General features: G+C 39.6%; 2 protein-coding genes across 3 annotated transcripts in view; one reads left to right on the top strand and one right to left on the bottom strand.

Annotated features, from left to right (window-relative positions):
- The window catches only part of pkma (pyruvate kinase M1/2a), a 20,505-nt gene extending 963 nt beyond the window's left edge, over window positions 1–19,542 (bottom strand). Inside the window, exons 1-10 of one of the 2 annotated variants that reach the window (XM_079873859.1) lie at window positions 18,190–19,542; window positions 10,693–10,871; window positions 9,487–9,578; window positions 7,434–7,565; window positions 7,023–7,209; window positions 6,604–6,874; window positions 6,113–6,263; window positions 5,225–5,377; window positions 3,719–3,885; window positions 1,106–1,287 (exon numbers count right to left, since the gene is read on the bottom strand). In XM_079873859.1, coding sequence (XP_079729985.1) covers window positions 1,106–1,287; window positions 3,719–3,885; window positions 5,225–5,377; window positions 6,113–6,263; window positions 6,604–6,874; window positions 7,023–7,209; window positions 7,434–7,565; window positions 9,487–9,578; window positions 10,693–10,849 — 1,492 coding nt within the window. In that variant the 5' untranslated portion in view covers window positions 10,850–10,871; window positions 18,190–19,542. Of the gene's footprint in view, window positions 1–1,105; window positions 1,288–2,480; window positions 2,648–3,718; window positions 3,886–5,224; window positions 5,378–6,112; window positions 6,264–6,603; window positions 6,875–7,022; window positions 7,210–7,433; window positions 7,566–9,486; window positions 9,579–10,692; window positions 10,872–18,189 lie in introns of both variants that reach the window. The other variant, XM_079873860.1, reaches the window with a different exon arrangement.
- Window positions 16,245–19,542, top strand: part of parp6a (poly (ADP-ribose) polymerase family, member 6a) — a 46,510-nt gene continuing 43,212 nt past the window's right edge. The window contains exons 1-3 of the mRNA XM_079873856.1: window positions 16,245–16,348; window positions 17,685–17,777; window positions 19,427–19,481. The gene's annotated coding sequence lies outside the window, so the exon portion shown is untranslated. The remainder of the gene's footprint in view (window positions 16,349–17,684; window positions 17,778–19,426; window positions 19,482–19,542) is intronic.

Below are 19,542 nucleotides of genomic sequence, written 5' to 3'. Positions count from 1 at the left end.
AGAGAACAGAGGGTTTGATGTGAACAACCGCCCGGGGTCACAGGTCAAAGGGTAATGGTAAAATATACTGGCTTTTTCTGACAAATTCCATGATTAATAATTTTTATTCTTTTAGCTTCATGCAAATACTTGTGCTTCCTTAGTAAACTATCATTTTATGGAATTTGTATTTCAAACAGCCAATAAAATCTTTTTCAGTGTAAAATGTAACTAAAGGTCCTTGCAAAAAAATAAAATAAAATAAATAAAAATGACACTTTAAATTGACTTGCATGAGAACAGTCTATGGCAATCAGTCTACAGAACATCTGCTGTATTTAAAGTGCAAAGATTCAGTGAAAAGGTTTTACTTGGGTTACTCTGATGCACAAAATATGTAGTTACTTGTCAAACGGTTATGGGTGTTTTTTTCAATGCATGATTTCGGCTGGATATTCTAATAAAGGCCTTTCACGAATATACCCATTTATTGTAGTCTGAATGAAAACAAAATAAACAAACAATGAAAAACGTACATGATGCACAAGAGCAGAGTTCAGATCTCTTGGCAGTGCTACTCTAACTGATCTACAAATACGGATTCATTGCTAAAACGTTATACACACAGTCAAAAAGACAGAACTGTGTGTGTATTTGCTCATTTACGCTCAATGACCGGTGGAAAAGAACTCAATGTGTCACTCACAGGCTGTGTAAGAGTGCGAAACCTGTGGGAATGAGTAAAAATATGCACAATCCCTACAACGAAATTCAGGCCCTGTAACAAACACTATTCAGCCGGAGCAAATGAGACGAGTGAGTGAGAGGAGGCGGGTGTGTGTCAGAGAGAGAGATTAAGTGCAGCTGGTATCAGTGTATTGACACTTCGGAAAATGAGTACTGGAAACATTTCAGATAATTCAGTATCAATATGCATTTTCTTTAAAAAAGTGTTGTGCAAGTGTTTGTGTTCGTAACAACCTGAGGGATCCTCATCTTTTAGTGTGATTTACTCCCTAACCATTTACAAGAGATTGATGACTAGTGTATTCAAATCGGTTTGGATGTTTTGTAGTATTTTTTTCAGCCTTTAGTAACATCTGTTTCTAGTGCAATTGTGTCTTACCAAGATCCATGGCAAAATTGACCCTGAGGTCCACATCCTCGGCCCACACATCATTAGAGGGATTGTTGTAGAGCACGGGGAAGATGCCGCGGTACAGATGAGCCTGCCGGGCCGTCTGCTCGTTACGGGTCACGGCTATAATTGGGGCACGTGGGCGGTACCGGGAGATCAGATGAGCAGACCTGGAATAGGAGACAGGAGTGTGTGTTAATGAAAGTTGGGAAAGAATGAAAAAACATAAAAATAAATCCTGAGGATTCCAGCAAACACTTCTCACTAAAGATCAGATGGTCAAGGACAGCTATGATGATTTACCTACACTGCACACTAGCACATACAGAGCTGACCCAGAGACATGTGACTCAATCAAATTAAGGTTAAATCCTACTCCATTCTGTTTGCTTTGCTCTTGCACAGTCCACACACACACACACACACACACAGGTCTCATTCACAGCCATTCAGGGGAAAGGGTCAGGGAATGAAGAATTTAAATCAATATAAAAAATAATATTAAAAATATATAAATAAATAGAAAAAAATTACACGTACATACACATACATATTTACTACAGTTTAATTTGGGGGCAGTACTTTTTTTTAAATAAATGTTTGTACTTTTATTCAGCAAAGACACATTAAACTGATCAAAAGCGTCAAAGACATCTATAATTCAACAAAACCATTTCAAATAAATGTTCTTTTGAACTTGATGAAAATACACTTTCCAAACTTACATGGTTGTAATTTAAGAATGATTTGGAACACAGCCCTAAGTTTGGTCTAGTTTTAATGAAGACGCTCTGCAGATTATTGCTGAAGTGAAAGCACTTCAAATGAAAGTTTGGAAAAGTTATGGAAGGTTAAATTTACTGTAAATCAAATGTACTGTACTAAATATTTATTATTTTACATAAAATAAAGAAAATACATTTGCAAAATATGTACGTACAAGTAAAAAAAAAAAAAAAAATAATAATAATAATAAAATAAAATAATAAAATAATAATAATAATAATAAATTGCAGATTTCGAATGATACCTAATTTATGAAGATTACTAAAATATGTGATATGAAAAAAGGCTTTTTTTTTTTTTTTTTTTTTAAAGAACGCCAATCATCCCGTTAGCAGGACGGTGATAGTTAATTAAACCGTTTTTTAATCAAAATTCCGTTCCTGAAAATCATAGCAATCAGCCGACCTCAGATAACCATAACTTTTGTTACTGACAAACAAAGAAAGAATCAAAAAACAGATTTGGAAAGGGCTTGAAACCATATATGAGAGAGGGGGGGGGGGGGGGGGGGGGTCCACATGCACTATATTCCAGCCCTTTGGTCTCACCTGTTGGATGCTGAACTCTCCCCTCTTACCTGCCGGTCTTGGTGAGCACGATAAGGGCGCTGGCGCGGCATTTGAAGGAGGACTCAACAGCGCCAACAGCTACAGCATCTGAAGGATCGCGTGTCATAAGAGTGGAGCGCCTCAGCTCCTCAAACAGCTGCCGGTGGAACGTGGCTGCCTCTGCCTCACGGGCAATCTGACAGCGCCACCCGGTGGAGGGAGGGGGAAGGGAGGGGTTATACACAACCATACCGTCAACCACTCAGACAGAGAGAAATACACCGAGACACACATGGACAAGAATGTTTATGCTAGTCCTGTACTGTTCCAAAGATCTCGGAACAGTCATTTAAATAATTATTTATTATTTTCTCATTTAAATAATTATTATAATTTAAATAAATTAGCATGATTAACCCTCTGGTGCTCTTCGCGTGTCGGTCAAATGACCGAAATTTGATTTTTATTTCAATGAAATGAATGTACTACATTTTAGTTCGATAATGTTTTTTGTTTAATATTTTTAGGGGATTTTATGGTACTAAATTATATTTACAATCCATTTATTCACTTTGAGTTTCCGACTTGAACTGTCGTGAATCTTGAATGCTTGAAACTTAAGTTTGATCTCTTTTCAAAGACGACACAGCAGATTATTGCTGAAGTGAAAAAGGTTTTGAAATGTGAACTTTAAAAAACACTTACAGAATTTAATGTTTATTGTTATAAATTTTTTTTGCAAAATACTATTTTAAATTTTTATATGAAATGCATATTTTTCAATTGAGAAAATCAAAGCCTAAACAAGTTGTGTTCAGAATTTGACCCTGATCTCTCAAAAAATTAGATTTTGATTTTTTTTTTAATGATTTTGTTTGGCTGCAGTACCAAAAGTTTCCACAAGGAGTACCAGACTTTCTTTCAGGACCATTTAACCAGTTCTGTCCAGGATGTTTTGTGTTTGTGTTCACCTTTACCAAGTTTCATACCGATAAAGAAAAAAATCTTTTAAAAAAATGAATAAAATAAAAATGTATCAGAGCACTAGAGGTTTAAATTGTTTTTTAAAGTGAATTCTGACTTGTAATTACAAAAGCTTATTTTTCGGATTATAGCGTTTCCTTGCAGATGGACATCATTAACATTGACAGTGTGCCATGTGTCTCTCTCATTTCTCTCTCTCTTCCAGTCCTCTACTGTCCCTGCTCTGCCTACTCCCTGACTGTGCCGAGCCGGTTTTCCACATCACTTCCACACTGCCGCCTACCTGCCAGACCCAGTGAGGACTATAAACGCAGAGGCCAGGATTTTAAAGGAGGCCTCCACAGCGCCAATGGCGATGGCCTCGGCGGGGTCGGTGGAGTGGCCCAAACAGCGGCGCAGGTCCTCAAACACCTGCCGATGAAACATGGCCGCCTCTGCCTCACGAGCGATCTGATGCAGCCAGCGCGTGATACGACAGCAGAGAGAGAGATACGCACATACATGAGACAAGAACAGAGGTGAGGAGAGTCAAGAGGAAGAAAATCAAAATGAATTGAGGGAGGAAAAAGAAGAGAAAGTAGAGAAAAGGAGGAAGGGAAATTAATGCAGGCGTTAGTTCAGAGGAAAAGGTTAGTACAAAAAACAAAATGAATATTAGAACACATCCACACTCTCTCAGTAAATTATTAAATGCAAATTAACATTACAGTGAAAACCACCACCAGTAAATCATGAATATTATTTGACATATGGACATATATAAAACAATGACTAGTAAAGTGTGAGGCTGTAACGGATTTGTGATGATAGCGTTAAAAGAAATCATGCAAAAGATCATATGACTTCAACATGCAAGTCAAAATGAAGAAGAAAGTTTGAGCACATGACAGGAAATCATGCTGGTTTTCAGAAAGCGTTGAACTCATTCCCAAAAGAACAAACCAGCTTCAAGAAAATATAATGTTTAAAGGTTGGTTAAAGACGAGGGACTTTAACTCCTGAAGTTGGAAATAATCACCAGCAGATTCAGGCCATATCTGTGATGACTGGGCAAACATGTGACTGCTAACGCAAACATGCACACCTCGAGCACAATGCAGAACGGTTAACAAGCTCATCAAGAACTGGCAGAGGGGAAAAGTGTCTTGTAAGAAGGCTGTTGTCTGTAACTGACCCTGACAACTGAGACAAGTGAAGGCAAAACACATGCGCATGAGAGAATGAAGGTAATGAAGGATGTTGTGATATTCAAGAAATATTATGGGTTAAAAACAAAATATACAGTGGGGTCTACATTTCTAAAGTACAGTGAAAATTTAGGTCTCAATTTATTTTTATTTTTTTTAAATTAATTTATATAATATTTCAGATTCTACATTATTTCTAGGTGATAAATCAAATGCAAGTAAATGAGTGACATTCACTTTGTAGAGACAAAAACCAAAACACAATTTTTGACAGTTCACTTAGTTATGATGATATGATTTGCAATAGAATAAAGTGCTTTAACAAAAAAAAAACAAGCTTCTAATTTCTGCTTTAAATGACCCACAGACCTCCACTGTAAGTGTATTATTGTAAACAATTCCTGTTGTTTTTACAAACAGAGACGGCATGCCACAAAATGCCGTTCATGATTTGTATTTAACCCGTAAAATTCCTTTGAAAATTCTTTTAATTAGTATTTTTAGATGAGTGAGTTACGCATTAATAAAATGTACGAGTCGGGTACTAAACCGTTTAGCTGTCTAACAGTGTTAATGTGCCTGTCAGTAGGGGGCGCTCTCACCATGTGTTGGGTGCGTACGGCCTCCAGAGGATAGTCTCCCTTCGCAGTCTCTCCACTCAGCATGATGCAGTCGGCACCATCCAGAACAGCGTTGGCCACATCACTGCCCTCGGCACGGGTGGGACGAGGCTTCTTGATCATGCTCTCCAACATCTAGAAACACACGAGACTTCAGTGGGCTTCAGAATACAGTGCCAGTAGTAATGGTTAGATATTAGGGGTGTCACAATACAAAGTATAGTTCACCCAAAATGAAAATAACTTTTTTTTTTTCCTCCTCAGAGTTTTAGTGTCATTAAACTACTATATAATGTATAATAATGCAATGGGGAATATTTGTTATTCTGGTGTCTCTATTGTCCTGTGCTTTGGGTTTCAGCGCCAAGTTCAAGACTATTCATTTACACCCACAATGTAATATCAAATTTAGCATGTTAATCAACAGGACATTTTTTGTTAACATCTTACCAAATGACTTGGAGTATCGCAATAATATCGTATCGTGATATGTATTGAATCGTGACATGAGGGCATCATTACACCCCTATTAGATATTTAGAGCTTGTTTTACAGATGCACACGTCATCATTAAACAGAAAACTTCACATTTATTTTACTGTAGCAATTAAACTGTAATATTGAGCCTATTTAAAGATCACAGAAGAGTTGCTGATTTTATAAATAATTAAATAATGTGAAAACTCATATCTAAAGTGGAAATTGTTCCAGGGCAATTCCACGCAAAACTGTCACATCCATAACGCCAGCACAATTGCCATTGTATTTAGTTGGCGTTATGGATGTGACAGTTTTGCGTGGAATTGCCCTCCAGAGGCAGAATATTGTCTAGAAAACACATGGATAATACAGGATTGTAGCTTAGCTGACCTGTGTGGCACAGATGATCGGCTTTCCTGCCTTGTTGCAGCGACCAATCATCATCTTCTGGGCCAGGAACACCTTTTCCGTGGGGATTTCAATTCCCAGATCACCACGAGCGACCATGATGCCGTCACTGGCCTCCATGATCTCATCAAACCTGGCAAAGAAAGGGGACACATTCAAATCCAAATCATTTTTCAATCACATATTGAAACATATAAAACAACTATTCATTACTAGAATGAGCTCACTGTTTCTGCCTTAAATTAATACATTTTTAGCTAACTGTGATTTTGTACATGTATATTTCTGAAATACATGGTTTCCTCTGATAACAGATCACTCTAAATTATAACGTGGACTCATGCATTGTCTGTAAAGCTGCTCTGAAACGACATGTATTGTGAAAAGCGCTGTACAAATAAATGTGAATTGAACATATAACATCTAGTACCACATGGTCAGCACACCTGGAGAAAAACGTTTAACCCACTCACTTGCGCACACCCTCGTGGTTCTCCAGCTTGCTGATGATCTTGATGTTCTTGCCCTTCTCTCCGAGCACCTTACGAACCTCATGCACATCAGCTGCCTTGCGAATAAAGGAGGCAAAGACCATGTCGACTCCCATCTCCACACCGAACAGCAGATCCTTGATGTCTTTGTCTGAAACGGCAGGAAGGTCGACTGCGGCCCCCGGCAGATTCACACCCTTCTTACTACCCAGAGTTCCTCCATTCTCAATTTCACAGATCAGATAGTCAGAGCCTGACAGAGAGAAGCATTAAACCACAGACTTATTAACTTGATACCTAACTTCAGCAACAGCAAAGTGGGTGAAATAAAAGATTTATCAATTCCTTTGATTACCATGTTTTCAATAATAATAAAAAATAGCCACAAATCTATAACTCACCGATTTCCTGGACCTGGAGAGAAATGAGTCCATCATCAATATAGACCTTACTGCCCACTTCCACCACCTTGGTGATGTTCTTGTAGTCCAGCCAGAGGTTATCCTCATCACAGTTCTCCATGAGAGAATCATCTAAGGTCACTTTGATCAAATTTCCCTTCTTCAGCTCAACCTCAGCCGTGCCACTCTGGGACAGACACATGCATATTTGCAATATTAAAACAAATTGCTAAGGGAAAAACATTCTTATGGTTTTAAATACTGAAATTTCTGTAGAACTATATGGTGTTTTATAACTATCTCTCTTATTATATGCACTAATAACAGCAGTATACGCTGATCTAGACCAGCGGCAGTAACAGTGGGACATCTTTGTTTCACCTTGCGTTGAACTGAAATGAGTAAACTCACCCCTTTAATGAGCCCGGTTCGGATTTCTGGCCCCTTGGTGTCCAGGGCGATGCCCACTGGCCTGTAGTGGATGCTGCCCGGCTCGAAACTGGCACAAGCTTGACGTACATTTTTAATAGTTTCTCCATGATACTGAAATAGAGAAGAAATCAACACTGTGCTTAACAAAACAAAGAAACACTGAATGTTGAGAAACTACTACAAACACATCATAAATGTCTCTAATGGAGATGTTCTTTGTGTAACAGCCGTCACGATTCGATACATATCACAATACTGAACTGGATATTATTTGATACTCCAAGACATATGATAAAGGATTAACAAAAAATATCCTGTTGATTAAAATGCTAAATTTGATATTACATTGTGTGTGTAAATGAAGAGTCTTGGACTTGGTGCTGAAACCCAAAGCACAGGACAATAGAGACACTAGAATAACTTGCTAATAAATATGCTTGCACTCTTTCACTGACTAGATATATTTAAAATAATGTGGGCCACTTTTTACTGGTGACAGACATTTGGCATCATCAGGACCCACAAATATTCCCCCAATGCATTATATATAGTAGCATAATGTAGTACTGACACTAAAACTCTGTAAACTTGAATTTCTCACACAGTAATTTTTATTTTGGGTGAACTACACATACTCACTGTCCACGATAAATATTGATGCATTTTTGTATTGCGATATATTGCGACATGATATATTGTTACACCCGCTGATGTTAAACAAGTGCACTTGATTGTCTCACAGCAATATAATTATCCAACAGCGCAGGTTACGTCATTACAACCTTCTATTTGAACACGCTCACACACACACACGCTACTAAGCAACGGTCAAGGCGTGTGCCTAGACGAGCAAAACTGGGTCACACACATACTCAAGCTGTGCACAAATGATTAGACATGCTTATGTGCATGTAATGTGTGATATGACATGATGCAAAGTTCATCTGTTAGAGTTTGATCTACTGATCACGCTTTAATAAACCAGGTTAGACGAGCACCTTTGATCCATGACGTTACATGTGTCATACAGCTGTAGAACTAATCACTTAATCTAGTCACTTTCACTTCAGTAGCTCCTGTACAGACAGCTCGACCTCTACACACACTCAAGGTCATTCATTCTGTTGGGCAAACAGGCCACCCTTAGGCATCTGGTGTGGACACACACGCTGTTTGTTTAAGAGTGTGAAATGTATGTATAATATGGCAGAATGTGTTTAACCCAAAGCCCACCATTAGCTAAGCCACATAGGAATATATGAGGGGCAAAACATCTATGTTCATAAAATGAGAACAGTGATTGTTAAACGTACACTTCCTTTCCTGGTACTAATTAAACATGTTTTTCATTTAACCTTGTATCTTTAGTTTCTGGAATAATGATTGGCTCAATGGATATTAACCTGAAGTAACCTTTCTGGAAAGGTCTGGCTCCAAACAGACCAGAACTGCTTGAGAAAATTCAAAGAATGAATTCAATTCATGACACACTTGTGACTATTATCCAGAAATCTGAGATGAATTTTTCTTGAAATTTGATGTCATAAGCTTGCAAAACTGCACAAGACATCGCAAAGCTCTTCTCATAGCCATCGGCTTCTGTATAAACTATTAGTGTGGAAGAGATGCTGTTGAGACATGATAAGCTCTCTGCTGGGAAGGCACAGATAAACTATTTATAATAGGCTCACTGTAGATTAGGTTACACACACACTTTCTTTCTCTGTGGCCTTTGACCCTGTACGTTTTTTTTTAAGCTGTGAACTACAGACGTTTTAGTATAATTTCTGGTAGAGAATGGCTTGCATCCATTGACTGCACAAATGATGTTGGACATATATATAGAGAGAGAGAGAGAGAGAGAGAGAGAGAGAGAGAGAGAGAGAGAGAGAGAGAGAGAGAGAGAGAGAGAGAGAGAGAGAGAGAGAGAGAGAGAGAGAGAGAGAGAGAGAGAGAGAGAGAGAGAGAGAGAGAGAGAGAGAGAGAGAGAGAGAGAGCACAAGAGTGTAAATAAATGATAAATAGTATGTACCTCATGTGAGCCATGAGAGAAGTTCATGCGAGCGATGTTCATGCCAGACTTGATCATCTCCTTCAGCATGTCCACAGAGCGGGAGGCCGGTCCTGTGGTCACATGACACACAATGAACAATCAATTCCTGCTTCCTGTGGACTTAGGCTATTTTAAACATCACTTAATAATATGCTTTTTTTTCCCCCTCCAACATCCTATGTCTGTTTCATTACATGAAAACAACCCAAGTCAGAACAATGACAGATGAGGGAGAGTTTGGTAAATCTGTTTCAACACAATTGCACTCATCAGACAGTTCAGGATTAATTAAACACTTAATTGACATAATCCACCAGAGCATTTGCAGAACTGTGATCACAGGAGCCTTTTGCAACTACCTTATATTTCTGCTTTCTTACAAAAGGAAATCAGAGCTGAATGTGCAGTGCGTCGTATCGATTATTTTAGTAATCGAGTACTCTACCGATTATTTCATTGATTAATCGGATAAAAAATGGTTGTAATAAAAATAGATCCAAGAACATGTGCACATCAAAACATGCAAACTCAGAGGGTTTAATCTTTTATTTTGAAATCGCGATGAACAACACTTCACATATTTAGAAACACGTATTCTTGTGTGATTTGCAAATGAGTTACGTTACAAATCTTGTGAAATGGCGCACACTGCGTTCCCAGATGAACGTTTAAGCAACCCAAACTCACAGCATGCACAGATGGAGTTGGAGAAACCCAAAACGTGCTCCGCGCATATAAATGATAACAGTGCAACTATGAAACACTGCATTCCCAAATGCACGTTATTGGAAACCTAAACTAACAGCCCATGCAGAGACTGAGTGTGTGTGGAGCAGCGTTTACTGTGGACGGAGCTGAGGTACTTATAACATGGAATCTGCACAGATGTAAATAAAGCGTTGTGCTTCTCTGTGGGGAAAATACAGCGCATATATTTAACTGAATCGCAGCCTTTCTGATTTCACAATAGCACTATGCTATATTATGATTGTAAATGGTTTTATATATATCGCGTAGCCTTAGAAAACAGTGTAATAATGCGGTTCATGGATTCTCGTCCGTGGAAAGTGCCACTTATAGTATTTTGCCGGTTACTTGATTATTTTCCAATTAAATCGAATACTCTACTTTAATCAAGGAATCGGGAAAGCCCTAGTGTGTATATGTGTCTGAGCATCCACTGACCGATAGTGCAGATGATTCCAGTGTTGCGGGCGATGGTGGGCTCAGAGTCGATGTCCAGCAAACACAAGTGCTCCAGGAAGGTGTCAGCCATGGCAGCATTGAGCTGCTGCGTCTGGATGAAGGCAGAACCCATATCTTGAGCTTTAGTGTGGGGCATCGTGGAAGAAGTGGGTAATATCCTACAGAGACACAGAGAGAGAGAGAGAGAAAGAGAGAGAGAGAGAGAGGAGAGAGAGAGAGAGAGAGACCAATGAAATGCCATCCACATGATGAATTGACTAATCAGATGTCTGGTGTGTCTGTGTTTAAGACTCCAAGTCTCATTCTCATGATGGACTGAACAGCTAGAGTAGAGACCACAAGTGATTTAAAACAAGAGTGCATCTTGAAGATAAACAGCAGACTGTAGTGTTAACCCTGATTTAAACTCAACAGCATAAACAGTGACAGGAACTAAAGCCATAAAAGTCAAATGCATTTTGCTGAGAATTTAGAGTCACAAAGTCAGCTAAATAGTTACCCTCACACTCCTCTGCAACACCGAACATGTCAGCTCAGCACCTCTGTGTGTGTGTGTGTTGAAAAGGAATGTTTACTTTCCATATTATGCAACAGACTCCAGCACTTAGAAACACTATTAACATATACAGTTAATATAACACATTCCTTCAGGTCAGGGTTCCTCAAATCCAGCCACTGTCCTGCAGAGTTTAGCTCAAACACACCTACCTGTCTCCTAGTAACTCTGAAGACTTTGATTAGCTTGTTCAAGTGTGTTTGATTAGGTCTGGATTTGAGGAACCCAGTTTTTAGGTCTCTCAATATCACCCAAATCTCATGATCAGAGCAGACCAGGGGCCGTATTCACAAAGCATTTTATCTTACCACTAGGAGTACTCCTAAATCGCACTAAAAGATTTTAGCTGGGAGTTTTCTCTTAAAAGTTATTCACAACGCCTTTCAGACCTACTCTTAGTAAATAAAAATGACAACTCCTAAACTAAGAGTGAGTCTTCGTTGCTATGGATGACGTCATTACTCATGCACGAGCTTGACTGAAGTGACCACCTTGATTGGCTGATGATTGTAACGCGGGAATGATTCCAAACCCCTCCCCTACGATGATGAGTGACAGGTGACAGGTCTGAGAATGCGTGCGCTACACAAGTAGTGCGAAGGACGGAAGATGATGAATAACTGAATAAATAGCCTAAATGAATAAAGAGTAAGGCAAAACAAATAGCCTAGTAGCCTAATGAAACATATGGATTGATGCAATATCTTTATTAATCTGTCACTATATGCCTCTGCCTACGTTTGCAAAGAGAAGAACATTTTAATTTGATTCACAATGAAACGTTACAATTAGTTTACATGAAATGAGTAGCCTAGTTTTGGTTGTTGTTGGTGGCGTTATTGCATCCCTAGTTATGCCTACAATGCAGAATTGTTCCCTCGCGATTGGAAGCTCCTGTAGCCGCCGCATACGCATTTCAAAACATCGCAGCGTGAAATGCCACAAAAAGCGGTTTGTGAAGGTCTTAGTGAGGTCTAGGGGTGTAACGGTACGTGTATTCGTACCGGACCGTTTCGGTACAGGGCTTTCGGTTCGGTGCACGTGTGTACCGAATGACTGAATGCAATATTTTGTGTGCGGAACATAGGTACATTTTCGTGTTTCCACACGAACATATTAAGTGGCGGAAGTCTCCGCGTTCAGCGCAAATCCCGTCCTGCAGCTGATTCTAAAGGTTTACCAGTTTTACCCGTCGTCACTGTAACCTAAACCAATGAAATCGACTGCAGGGCGAAAAAAAGCTTTTCCGCTCCGTGTGCGCCGCCGCACTCTCCGTTCCGCGCGCGCGCGTGTGTGTCTGCGCCATGGTCTGCGCGCTGCGCTCTCTGCTCAATGTTCGACTCCGTGTTTGCGCTGCGCGTTCTGCTCTGTCGTTAACGGCCCAAACACTCCAATCATGTACCGATCATGCACTGGAAAAGCAAAGTCCGCTCAAATAAGGTGAAATTTCTCCTTAGGTGAAGTTTGCTGAGCTGGTATAGTCATGCTGGCAACAATGGTAAAATGACCTGCTCTGATCACATGATCTGGTAATAATAGCTTTGTATGAATATATTTTATTTTGATAATTAGTAAAAAAAAGAGAAAAAATCTTAAATTGATTGTTGATTGATTATTGAAAAATAATAATACATTGATATATATGTTTAATATTATTTTAATATAGGGCTATTTTCTGTTCCTTTTTTCCCCGGTGTTTCATTTAATTAGGTGATTCTAAGTTTAATTATTGATGATTACAAGCTTGGAGGAATTGCAATTAATTACAGCAAATTGTGCAATTTTTTTCCCAGTCTTAATTTTTAAATATGAGCAGGCCTACAAGCTGGGATTGGTAATGCTGCACTGTAATCATAGTTATTTATTTATATTTTTCATTAAATTTATTATGTGATATTGATTTGAGACTGAGAGTATTTTATTTAGTGGAGAACTTTGCAGCAATATTTTATTTCTTATTCTTTTTTTTATTTTATATATATTTTATTATATTAAAAAGTGTTTAAAAAAGTGTAAACAAATTGTTAAAAAAGTTTATAGTAATAAACAACCTGCAGTTTAATGTTTGCATTTCTTTCCCTTACTGTACCGAAAATAAACCGAACCGTGACTTTAAAACCGAGGTACGTACCGAACCGTGATTTTTGTGTACCGTTACACCCCTAGTGAGGTCTCTCGACTTCTTTTAAGCTGTCCCAGGCTTAGGTGCTACTTTTAGGGCTAAAATGCTTCGTGAATTACTCTTAGTCAAAAAAATTTGGAGTCCTAAAGTTACGAGTGACACGCCCATTATTTTTAGGAGTTGCTCCTAAATTCGCCAGTTAGGAGCTACTTTTAGCCTTAAAATTCTTTGTGAATACGGCCCCAGAAGTGTAGAACATGACCTTCACATTCACAGCATATGGGCACTGCAGTCAAGTGGTTTAATCTTTGGTTTAAGGCTGGCAAGCAGACGGTTTCTGAACTTACACGTGCACCAGCGAACTGCATCAGTCTGTCTGAAAACAAGTTACAAGACTCAATGGTTCAGTGGTAAACACATATTGCTAATGCTTATGGTGGTGTTTGCAAATAAATACAATGGGAAAAGACAAGCGACCTGGGGTGACATGGAGGCAGTCAAACCCAGTGTGGAAATAACTTCTATAGGTTCAAATTAAGAAACTTAGGTTAAGACAAACTGAACATTCACCTGTTTTAATTAATATAATGGTTTAGCAATTTAATTTTACAATCCCCACACACACACACAACCCCAATGAGCTGGTCTTTGTGTGTTTGAGCTGACCTGGATTCTTTATCTTAATGCGGAGATTGCGTATGTTACTAAAGCTCAATTTGAAACTGAGGTAAGCCACCTCACACACCCTGAAGCGCAGAAAAGTCACGTGACATCCAGCCAATTACAGCCCTGTTGGCGCGCACACACAAAAATTCAAATGAGATGCATTTAATAATGCAGAAAGATGACAGATTATGCATTAAGAAGTCTCATGGGAGCTTGTTCTAGTCACATCATGACCAACGTATGGCACCAGGATGGGCTTGTCGAGGACTTTACTGCGCTTGCTAATAAAATAAAACCACACCACATTCCACTCTGATGACGTCATGGTGGGCTGATGTACGTGAGGAGTTTCACATCACCGCACACACACTCTTCATCACGTAGTAATGTGATGACTAAGACAGGCAGGGTGGAAAATCCAGGTCCTCGTGTAGCGCACCACACACACACATGCACTCAAAGTGAAGGGGGGAGGGGGGTTAATCCACTTCCTGATACTACAGGAAGTTATGCAAAAAAAATGTGGTTTGTGTAGCTTTTAAGATAGTAATGCTACTGGCATTTATCTGTAGTCATTGTATTGATTTCTATCATGCTATGTGGCTCATCAAACAATAGCCGTAGCATCTGATGCTAGCCAGGACACTGAAGGTCAGTGCTAGAATGTCACAGGAATATCTTGTATTTATAGGCCTGTTTTATAACCACATTCCCAGCTTTATCTCAAAAAATCCCAGCTATGAAAACACAGCCCGTCTCAAAGCCCAATGAACAGGAAGAATTTCACCTACAATGAATTCTAGAGTTCTGAACAAACTGCACAATATAAACACAACTGCAAAATTTATTTGTATAGCGCTTTTCATTATACACAGAGCAGTGTGATGATATAGCTTACATTCATCACACAGCCAAGTCTACCTATAGTATGTGTGTGTGTTCTGAATGTTTGGCACAGGTAAGAACCAGTCCTAAATCTATATATCCACAGCTGCATCGGGTCATATCTGTGCCTGGCCTCATCATCATCATCATCATCTTCATCATCATCATCATCATTTCAACAACAACAACATCCGTCACAGCCCTGATGCCGTCTAACTTTAGAGCATGTATTAATCCGCCTGCATCCAAACACACACACACACACACTCAGTCAGTCAGTCACACTGATCTTAAAGTCCCCCTGTAAACAATAATTATAACCCTTAAAACTCATCTTTGATCACCAAAATTACACATTCCAACTTTTTTCCTTGAAAAATTCTCATGCCTTAAAATATCTAGAATGATGCAAGTCTGTTCTCTTTATTCTATGATTCAGAAATATGACTAATAACTGACACCCTCGCCTCATTTATTATGCGCGGTTCTATGAATATGCAAATGAGCCATGCCTCCACTCACTCACTCAGCTCAGAGATCCACTGGTTGACGATCACACGTTGATCTGATTGGTTACAAGGTAGTTTGTGACGTCAGAAACACCAGCGATTTCAAAGCGTGTTTTTGAGACTGTCTTTGGTTCACTGCAGTTTTAAGGAGGAAATACTCAGCAATGCTGTCGACTTATGAATTTACACATGGTTTGTCTTAAAGCAGATTAAAAACACCACATAGACACATAAACAACATTACAAGCTCGAGTTTCACCACAGGGGGACTTTAATGACTATATATATTTTTTAAAAAGCGTATCTGTGCCTAACAAAGCCTAGTTACGTCACTAACCAGAAACAGCAGCCCTAAACCCACCTCCACCTGTAGGCCCTTCGGCTCAGGGAAACAAGGCCCCGTGTGTCTGTCAGAACCTTCCAGAGGAACCCCAGTGTGTGTGACCTTCTCTCCCCAAACGCAGCGCTGCAGAACGGGACGCCGGCCAGAATGAAGCAGCACGCATTGCACTGCTGAGGAGTTTGAGCACTAAATCCTCTTCCCTTAAGAGAGGATAAAACACGCAAGCCACACGCACACGCACTGTCCTGCACGAGCAGGCCTTTGCTAAGACTCCAGGCCCACATAAGTCGATACACACACACGCCGCTTCAGAGGTGGACCGGGCCACTGCGGGCAGTCAAGCCCACCTCAGTTACTGTAGATCACATTACAAACACTGGGCTAAAATGGGAACGGGATTCCATAAGGACTCTGGACTGGCTGGGATTGTACCAGTATGAAACGCAACAAGCTTGCAGTGGTGTGTGTAGAGGTCAGCAGGATTCATATCTACTCTAGTTCACATTTGCATGAAGCCAAACGGTGCTTTTTTACTGCAGCAAAGAGAGACTGAGGTGAGTCTGTTCTTATTCTATGATTCAGAAATATGACTAATAACTGTGCACTGGGACGGTGTGTGAAAGGCCGGTGTGTGTCACTGCAGAGCTGTGGGTGTGTTTTACTGGTATTCAGTCTCTTCTGCTGGTTTAGTGGAAGCTTTTGAAGTCCTAACACAACTAAATAGGACCTTACAGAAACAATTCCCATATTGCGTTGAGACACTCATTGCAGAACTGAAAACAGCTTCCCTGAAATGAATGGTGCAACGGTTTGATTAAGTAGATGTCGAAATGTATACAGTGCCAACGGCGTTTATAATAAACCTAATGTGCTGTCTGTTAATGCATACATGTTTTCAAGTTATGCATGCTTCAACATGGCTGAGCGTGAGCACAAATCAAGATTATAGATGTGCGACTCATAGGAAGACTCATTTACCGAACCGCATTTCAAAGAAATTCTACACGGGTAATAAAGTGATTTCACCCTGGTTCATAACGAAATTAATTACAGAAAATATATATAAACATTGTTCTTGAAATAGCCCATATGTTATGCATAAAACTAAATTAATTATGATGTTGGCTTGGCAAACTGCCCATTATAATAATCCTTTATTAAATTCACACTCAGATGACTACGTCAATTGAAATACAGGAACTGAGCCAATTTTACACTGCAAAGATGGCATAAGCGCTTCTGAACTGGCAAATAAGGTGTTTTTACACAGATTGTTGCTCATATGTAGCATACAGGAATTTACACAGCAATTTTCAACTGTATGCTTTGATATTAGCAGCTGTGGTGGGTCAGAACAGACATAATTATGCCGCATAATCATCATTTACATTCTTTACACAATTGAGCAAGCAAAGAAAAAAACTGTAAACTTGCTTTGGGAAATTTTAAGAGTTCTCCATTTAATTCTGAATGACGCACAAGCTTGAGTACAGGCCAGTTGAAATATAAATCCACCTAGAACAAAGAGAATCAGACTCCACTGATGTAAAATCTTAAAATCTAAAACAAGTGTTTGCAAGACAAACATAAAAACCTCAATTTCCTCCCTCGCAGAAACACGATACATAATTATCATCTATCATCAATGCACCCACGCAAGGAAAGCCAAGGACTGCGCTTCAGATCACCAGATGCCCGCAGGGGTGTGATTCTGTGCCGGTGTCATTCATTCACTACACACAATCAAGACGAGTCACTTAATGCATGCAGTGGTGCACGCCTTAATAAAGCAAATAGGGCCTGTGTATACCGAAAACAAACTGCGTACGCGTTCAGCGCCTCTCTAGAGATCAAGTTTAACCATCATCCTCATTCTGTGTGTTCACACAGGTGGGTTCTGGTCTAGTCATGGTGTGGCGGATGCGCTGTGGGTCACGTCCCGCCTCTGCGTCACATTCCCCCCAGCAGAGACTCCCGCACGAGGTGCGCCCACGCAACATTCGAATTCGAATTCATTCAAAAAAAATGAATGACGGTTGTTCAACTGCCAAAATTAAAATTACAGACGATAATGAATCTCTAGAGACGGTTAGCGTTAGTCAGCACTAAATCGCGGAAAACGCAGTGAAATATATGTGGTTATGGGTGGGAACGGAGAGAAAACTAACTTTTACCGGATTAATTACAAAAAAACAGCCTAGAAAACGATTTAAAACCCTTTACAAGGGTAGGTACGTACTACGCATTTACTGAAAAACGAATCTGTGCTATTTACTCGCCTATTTTAGACGAAAAACGTACCTAAAACCGTACACAATAAAGTGGCTACTGAAGAATTGAAGTATATGAGTATTATGATGTTGATTTTTGTAGGTGCTGCTGTGAAGACACTCACCTGCGTTTGCTGATGGTCGGCCGTGACTGATGCGCTCCTGATCGCGAGCTCAAGGTGATCCGTCAAGCCTACCGGGACTACTTCCGTCAAAGGCACGTGAGCCTGCGTGCGCGGAGGGATACTTATGACGTCGAACTATAAAAATGTCACTATAACTGTTTTTTTCCAGAAATATTTGACCATAACATTCCCGAGAAACATATCTAAACGTGTGTTTGCGTTTCCTCAATGAAACGAAGAGTCAATTAAGCTCTTAGATCTTTGTAAACAAACCCGAGCTTCCTGATGGCGGATTATGAAACGTGAAATGAGGGAAGTGGAATGATCCAATCAGAGCGCGAGACACGGCACGATGCAGGAGCACGAGGAGATCACGTGACGAAAGGATGCTGCTGCACTGTTAAACTACAAATCAATGACAACGACGTGCTTGTCAGGGATATTAAATACGTGTTTAAGTAATACAGTGGATGTATTGTCCATATAAATCTATTCGGTTGTTCATACATAGAGTACACAGAGCGATACTAATGCACTTCCGCGTTAATCCATCTAATGGTTGAGACTCGCGCAGCCGCACGTACGCCAGCATCAGACTTCATCTGTTAACTCTTTAATAAGCAAACACTGAGGACATTTTACCGCTATATGTCACGTATATAGATCACGTTTGTGAGCACAGCACTCTAAACAAACTATCATAACGAATTGACCATGTTTATATTACAAATACCACGAGTACCATGGTAGTACCTTGCTTTTTGGACATTTACCATGATAAAACCTTATTGTTTGGGCTTGTTCTATGGTGGTACTATGTTGTTAGCCATGTATACATGCCTGTTTTTTGAACGTGCACCATGGTAATACCATGTATTTTGTACTTGTACCATGGTAGCACTATGTTTTACCATGCATTTTGGTGCCATGATAACATGGTTCGTACAGTAAATATGGGAATTCATCAGTACCAAATCATTACCATCTGGTCATAAATGATGTTTTACCTTTTGATGCTATCATTTGTAGTTACTGGCACTAGCTAGGGACATACAGTGGTGGAATGTAAAACATATTAAGTGATGAATTATATAAATATATGAGTATACAGTATTTGAGGTATGATATGATATATAAATGTGATAGTTTGTTGAGTGCTCTGATGCATTAATGCCCAGCGCCCTCTAGTGTACATGTCCTATCACCAATGTCAGTGAGAACATCTCTCCTGTTTCAGCTCAGATATTCACAGGGTCCGGTCAGATAAAGACATATGAAACATCAGCATCACAGTGAGTATGAAGACAGATTCAAATGCACACTTGTATATATACATGTATATGTGTCTTTCCT

This window comes from Squalius cephalus, assembly GCF_949319135.1.
Source record: "Squalius cephalus genome assembly, chromosome: 6".
Classification (NCBI taxonomy): Eukaryota; Metazoa; Chordata; class Actinopteri; order Cypriniformes; family Leuciscidae; genus Squalius; species Squalius cephalus.
Note: the sequence above shows the minus strand (reverse complement) of the source record. Positions and strands in the feature narration are given on the sequence as shown.